This window comes from Octodon degus, unplaced genomic scaffold (assembly GCF_000260255.1).
Source record: "Octodon degus isolate 3935 unplaced genomic scaffold, OctDeg1.0 scaffold00146, whole genome shotgun sequence".
Lineage (NCBI taxonomy): Eukaryota > Metazoa > Chordata > Mammalia > Rodentia > Octodontidae > Octodon > Octodon degus.
The window spans coordinates 3102019-3109213 of NW_004524722.1; the positions used below are offsets into that span (position 1 = coordinate 3102019).

A 7195-nucleotide genomic window follows, 5' to 3' on the forward strand; every position below is an offset into this window, starting at 1 on the left:
CACTTCCGTTTATTCTGCCTGCATGTCACACCAAGTCCCGACGACACTTTGAGCACAGGCTGAGTTTAGAGATTGCCTTGTCCATACTGACCCCTTCATTAGGGGTAGAAACAGGCCCAGAGGTGGAGCAGGGACTCAACACAGGAAGCGCTCCACAATCACAGCTCATTCTGGGAAGAGTGGGATACACCAAAATCCTGGGAATGTACTGTCCACTTCCCATTTCATGACTTCTACGTTTATTCTTTTTCTTTCACTGCCCCCACGCCCCACCCCCAGCATCCATCTTGCAATGCCCCTGCTTCAGCTCTGGAGTAAGCTGGACTTACAGACTTTTGTCACTGGGCCTCACTTTCACTTTTGCTCTGACCAGGAATGTAGAGCACCGGCTGGGCGATGGTGCATCTTGAGCTGCTGCAATGGCCGGCCGGCCGGCTGGCCAGAAGCCATCCTGTTAATTCCTAGGTCCTGCATTTCCAAATATCAAACGGGGTGGGATATTCCCACCCCCCATCCCTCGGGCACCTAAACTCGCTCAATCTATCCAAGATCCATTTTCTCTTGGCCAAGGATCAGGACTGAGGTTCCCCTCCAATTGTCAGTCATGTCTTTGTTTCCAAGTAAGCAGGCTCTCTCAACTCCTTCCACATTCATACTGACAATCAGGCAGATGACATTCCTAGGCACTGGGACCCAGAGCTGGATCACTGTTACCATTCGTGGCTCAGTGCCACACCTGCCCACTGACATCCCAGAGTTCCTCAGGTTCCCTGCTCCCAGCCCAAGGACATCATCAACAGCTACCACCACACCCACAGCCCTGCTCACTTTCCTCATTTGGCCAGAGCTATGGGTCTAAGGCCACCAGCAGGTCTTCATTCCCATTTCCAACCTCCTAGGAAACACTATGGAACCCTACTGTTCAGCAGGCTCGGTGCAGTGGTAACCAGCCCTGGGGGCCGCACCACAGGAAATAAATCCACTGGCAGCATCTTGCCACCCCAGCTGCAGGACCCTCAGCTGAGACCTTAACAGAAGCTGAAAGCTGGCCCTAAAGGGTAGGAAGGAGCCTCTTCGAAGAGTGGTCCCGCACTGGCTCCAGCTCCTCAGAGGTTACAAAAGTGCATTAATCTGGTCCCCATGAAACACAGCTGGGGCTATACAGAGGCCAGGACCAGGCAAGGCTCACTCAGGGGACAAGAGCTGTGTGTGGTTAGCCATTTTTGTTACCACGAGGACAGGCCTGTTGGTGTGAACCAGGGAGGTCAGGAGGTGGACTGGGCTTGAAGGATGCATTAAAAATTTAGACACAAGAGTCTAAAAGTCACATGCTGTTCTCTAGGTGTCTAGTTGACACTTCTGGTCCTCTTAGTTTGTCCCTTACCTCCCGCCCCAAGGTTCCTAGGTTGCAGGGAGACTCCCTGGGAGCCCCTCTATCCAGGTGTTAGGCCCAGAAGGCAGGGGTCTCTGAGACACAGCCCACCAAGGGGTAGGTGGGAGAGGCAAGGAGAGGAGCTAAGAAGCTTAAGAAGCTTTTTTTTTTCTTCTTTTTGGCGGAACCAGGGATTGAACTCAGGCCCTTGCACTTGCCAGGCCTTATTCCACTAAGCACAGAAGTGTTTTGTTTTTTTTTTTGGAGGAGAGGAGCTAGGACCACCACAGAAAGCAGCCAAGACCAGAGGTGGCCACTGCATGGTTGTGGACTCCTGACCACTGTATGAAAGCCCTGGCCTCAGCTTCTCACAAGCCTCGTGTGGGAAGGGGAGACAAGTGAGAGAAGGATGATCTCTCAGTCCTTTGTCCAGTCCTGATTCTCCTCTCTGAGGATGGCCCACAGGGAGCAAGAGCGTGAAGAAACTTCGGCAGGGAACCTGTGGTTGGGTGACCAGCCCGTGGTGCCCCACAGCCCCTCATCCCTGGCCTTCCACCACTCCCAGGAATGTTGGGAGGGAAGAAGGGAAAGACAGTGGCACTCTCCTCCAGGCCCCAGTTCTTAGGCTGGGGCAGTACAACCAAGACACCCTGGGCACCCCAAAGAAAGGTGGAAAGAAGAGAAGCCAAATAGTGTTCAGCTTTCTAACCCAGCTCACGGAGCTTTATTCAGATGAGTGACGAGCCTCTGCTTGGTTTTCACTGGCTTTCACGGGTAGCCCGTTGGGCCTGACTCCCTAGCAAGCCAGTGCCCATGGCCCTCCCACTTTCTTCAAAACTCCCAGGCCCAAGGCTGAGGTCTGCCTGGAAGTCCCTTTTCAGGACCTGTACTTGAGACCTAGCCTTTATCCTTCCCCCACCTACCCTTCCTGTGGAGAGGGCAGGAAGAGCTCGGGAATGAAGACATTCACACAGGGAGACCCTGCTAGCCTCAAGGGCGAAGTCACTGTCTGCTGACTGGAGCAACAGACATCCGTTACAGACAGTCCTGCTATGCACGTACATGTACGAATGCACGTGCACACGTACACAAACATACTCTCCCTCTGGCTTTCAGGAAGGAAGTGATATGGTACAGTGGCCTTTGGCACATCATCACCTTCAGGCCAAAGGGGATGAGCTTGCACAAGAGGCTGTCATTGCTGCTAAAAGTTGTCCCCTCAGCCCAACTATATATAGACCGCCTCTGCTCCTGACTGACCCCAGCCCTACTCAAAGGTAGATTTTCCATGCTGCAGCTTTTTCCAGTTGTTCCAAACACATTGAGGCCCCAGGACTTCCCTGGTCACAGAAGTCACCAATGAAGCTTCCAATGCTTCACCCAGTCCTAAGCTCCTAGCCAGTGTCTCCTGGGGAGACTGAGCCAGACACAATACTCATCCTACCTCACCCTCAGTGCTCATCCGTGCCACCAATCTGAGCTCTTCAGCTTTTACAAGCTCAGTGGCCCAAGCTTGAGCCCTGCAGAGGGAGAGAAAGCAGAGTGGGTGATGCCCTCAGCTGCCTGAGAACCCACCGGTGCTCTCAACCAAAGTGCAAAGGCTCTTTTACCAAAAATGTCATAGCTCTGCTCCCAACCTGCTCAAGCAGGGTGAGGCCTGGAGGGGGCAACTCTTGGGTTCCACAATTTAAAAAAAAAAAAAAAAAGTATTTTTTAAATATATTCATCAAAATAGTTTTCTTTTAAAAAGCCTCCCCCACCCCCTGCTGACAGCCCCACTGGCTGGCTCTCCATCATATTCTTCCCCAGGCTTGACACAGCCAGGGGGTCCTGAGTGGCCCAAGCACCCTTTTGAGTCTTTCCCACCCGGGAGGTCTTTGTGGGCAGTGAGGAGAGCGCCCTGAGGTCCATGGTGGGCAGGGTGGGTTCTCCACTGAGGCAACTTCCGCACTATTCCAGGCCCAGGATGTAGTTGATGCCCTGCACCAGGCCAATGATGACAGGCTGCCAGGCTACCAAGTATCGAAGCCAATCCAATAGCTGACCATACATGACGTGAGGCCTCTCCCAGCTGTCAGCGTGTTAAGGATCAGAGGCTATGTGCAAGAGCTGTTGAGTTTGTCTGGCACTGAGGAGGGAGTTCCCAGGCCCTCTTGAAGGACAGTGACCCAGCCTCCGTGCAGCACTCTGTATGGGGTGAAGGGCTGAGCCCAGAGAATGGAGGAAGGAAGACCAGGCAATGCTGTGACAGAAGGGAGCACATGAGAGGTGACAGCTCTCTGAGCAGCATATACAGAAGGCCTTATAGGACAATTTCTCTAAGAAAGGCAACCAAGTGTGAGGAAACATAGCTTGGGATTTACAGGCCCTCCCTACAAATGTGCCCACCACAAAGGCTGCAAGGAGGCAGAGTATATGGGGTAACCCAGGAGGTTCTCCTGTCCAGAGATGGTACATTTCTGTCTAAAGAGGGCTTGGTGGAAAGTCAGAGCCCAAAGGGAATAGGGACAAAGAGGCTTACTCAGTAACAAGGGGGTGACCCCTGGCAAAGGCTTGAAGGAGGTACCATCCAGAGCACTGAGAACCAGGTCCTACTGGGGCCAAGCTGTCCTAGGTTTGGGTTCCCTTCCTTTTGCCTTATAGCTAAAGGGTGGACAAGGGATTCTGAGGGGGTTCTAGGGATGCCATCTCTGAAGAAAGCTCAGAGACAAGCCCCTGAAACTATGAGCAACCCTTTCAGGGTATCAAAAAGACCAGCCTGGCCCAGTTTTCCAGGAGCTAAGGGAAGTCCAACCCTCACTCAGCTTGGCCACAATTATAACTGTCCCTGAACCAGGCCCTAAAAGAATGAAGCAGGAAATGTGAAAGAGGAGAAGCCAGAATGTCCTGTTCAGGAGTGTGGGAGAGTACTAGGACACAGTGTCCCTGTACAGCCCAGCTAGTGCACAGGAAAAAAGAGGACAGGAACTGTGGAGAGAGGGCAGCTTGGAAAGAAGAAGGGACTGGGTCCTGGTCCTCACAGAAAGTGACACTGGGGCCACAGAAGTGGCTGAGCACTAACAGGTTGTGAGGAGGAAGAGAGCACAGACAGGAAGTGGTGGCTCGGAGGAGCACAGTCCTACACTGAAGGTGGACGGGTACAGGGAGTCCCCATGCCCATGCCTTCAGGCCCTGCTCATGCAGAGCTGATCTCTAGCTGCAAATCACAGGTAACACAGCACTCATTACTTAAGTAATCTTAAATAAGCTTCCCAACCTCTACATTAATTTGTAAAATAAGAGTATTGACCAGGTCCTAAGTTGCTAGGGAATCAAATGAGCTAATATAAATGAAGTACTTAACACAGTACCTGCCACACAGTAAGCCAACAGTAAATAGTAACTGTTATTCCTATCAATTTATGACAAAAAGTTGAGTTGCTAGTCCTCACCATGCCACACCTACAACTTCCCTAGAACACAAGCCAAACTGAAGGGCAGATGTGCTCCATGTTGGGAGTGAGAGAGAGGGCCCCAAGAGGCCCCAGACACAGGGTCACACTGGCCAGCAGTTTCTTTCCACCGCCCTCTCCCAACAATGACCCAGACAAAGGATACGGATTGCTGAACATCCTCTTCAGGTCTACCTTCTCTTTGCAGTAGGGACACGTCTGCTTCTTTCCCACAATGCACCAGCCACGGATACAGAACTCATGGAACCTGAGCACCATGTGTCAAGGGAAACAGTGGGAAGCACGGATGGAGTGCGATCCGCACGCTAATCTATAAGGTGCTATGGGCCAGCTCTGGAGAAAGGTTCAAATCCTGGCTACAGTACTCATCAACCTTGTCATTTGGGGTCAGTGCCTTTGCTCAGAACCTGTTTTTTAACATATGCGGTGAGGATAATGATCCTTATGGAGTTAACAGGGCAAATGGAGATTGATCTCCCAACACAGGATGAAATGGGGGCAGAGTAGATACATGATACATTTTAGAAGCAAATTACTCAGAATGGGGGGTTTGATTCTAAACCAAGGGGCTCCACTAGACAGTCCTCTTCGCCTGGGACATCCACTCTTGGGTCAGCTAGCAAGCACAGTCTCACCAGCTGCAGCTTCAGGTTCTTTGACCTAGGGGATCTATAGCCACAATTTATACGTGAGGGCTCCAGCTGTGACAATGGCTACCGGAGGCTGCATTTTCTGCACTGGTGTGGCTCTCTTTTGCTCAAAGGTCTGGATGGCTCGCTTAGGGTCACAACCAACTCCTTCCCTCTGACAGAACAGAGGGCCACAGGAGAGTGTGGGCCAAGGTGCTGAAAAGCAGGATACACATGATTGCAGGAGAGCCTGTAGGTGTTCTCGATGATGCCCTCTTCGCTGACATCTACAAAGATCTGCTGTCCACACACGGCACACACGCTGTCAGAGAGGTGTTTGGTAGGCATGCCCGACTCACTGTAGAACTGGAGAAGATCAGAAGGGAAAGACAAAAGAGTTGTGAGAACTGCTTGGGTGGGAAGGCATCAGAGAGGAGTCTTCTGGAGGGGACACAGTGGCAGGAAGAACTAGAGGACTTTTACTTTTTTTTTTTTTTTGGAGATAGGGTCTCACTATGCAGTTTGGGCTGGCCTTGAGCCCTTGAGCTCACTTTATAGCCCCAGCTGGTCTCGAACTTGCAGCGACCCTCTTGTCTCAACCTCCCAAGTGCTGGGATTACAGGTGTGCACCACCAGGCCTGGTTCTGGGGCCAGCACAGCATTCAGGCCTGGGGGCTGGGGATCGAACCTGGGTCCTTGTGGCTGCTAGGCAGGTGCTTATGGCTCTGAGTTATCTCCCCGAGGACATCTTTTATAGGACCAGTGAAATTCATCTTCACTGGTTGGATGGGGAAAGAGGATAGACCAGAGATGGGTTGGGAAGTTAGATGTAACAGGATCTCAAGTCTCGGATGGGTCAGCCCAGGCAAAAGAGCAGAGGAAGAGAAAATTCCTCAGAACTAATGATCAGGAGCTATGCCAGGGAAGCCATTCTGTGGTCAAGCTGTGGTTCCATTAGATGTGAACAACATCATTCTCCAACATTTAAAACAGTGAAATACTAGGTATGATGTTGGTCTGGTGACAAGGGCATTTTCAGACACTTGTGGCAACAGGAGAGGAAGTTCAACCCTTTTGGATAACATTTGCCACGATGTTTCAAAATGTCACACCCTTTAACTCATTAATATCAGGAATTTTTAAAAACTAGAAAGGTCAAAAATACTTTCTGGGGGCCGGGGAGATGGCTCAGTAGAATAAGCGCTTGCCTTGCAAGCACAAGGGCCTGAGTTCAACCCCCGGTTCCGTTAAAAAAAAAAAAAAAAAAAGTTTTCTATACACATACTCATTTAAGCATTATTTATAATTAAAGAAATAAAGGGTTTGGCATTTCCTCTAAAAGTTAAACCAAATCATATCCTAGGTTTACACTTAGAATTCAATTCCTAGGTTTATACCAAAAAGATGTTAAAAAGTAAAAATGTTTTTAAAAAGATGTTAAAATAAGAATAGATATGTAAATGCCAAGTTAACAGTAACTCAGTGGGAGAGTACTTGTTGGCTGTGAACCAGGCCTACAAAAAACAACAAAAAAACAGAAGCAAGGTTCTGGCCTTAATAACTAGCATTGCAGAAACAAAATAAGCAAACAAAACATGTTAAGATAAAAATGTAGGATATATAATTGGATTCACAGTATGATCTATATGATCTATAACGATGAGGCCAGACCCGTACAAAGAAAAAAATCAGGGCTGGTGAGATGGCTCAGTGGTCTAAAGCACCTACTTGGAACAAGCTTA

General features: G+C 50.0%; 1 protein-coding gene across 2 annotated transcripts in view; it reads right to left on the bottom strand.

The window, feature by feature from the left end:
- Nucleotides 1-2067: 2067 nt before the first annotated feature.
- Rnf121 (ring finger protein 121) overlaps nucleotides 2068-7195 on the bottom strand; it is a 78118-nt gene continuing 72990 nt past the window's right edge. For both annotated transcript variants that reach the window (XM_004641953.2, XM_023702049.1), the window contains 3 exons: nucleotides 5686-5819; nucleotides 4970-5071; nucleotides 2068-3443 (listed from right to left, as the gene is read on the bottom strand). In XM_004641953.2, the coding sequence (XP_004642010.1) occupies nucleotides 3323-3443; nucleotides 4970-5071; nucleotides 5686-5819 (357 nt within the window). In that variant the 3' untranslated portion in view covers nucleotides 2068-3322. The remainder of the gene's footprint in view (nucleotides 3444-4969; nucleotides 5072-5685; nucleotides 5820-7195) is intronic.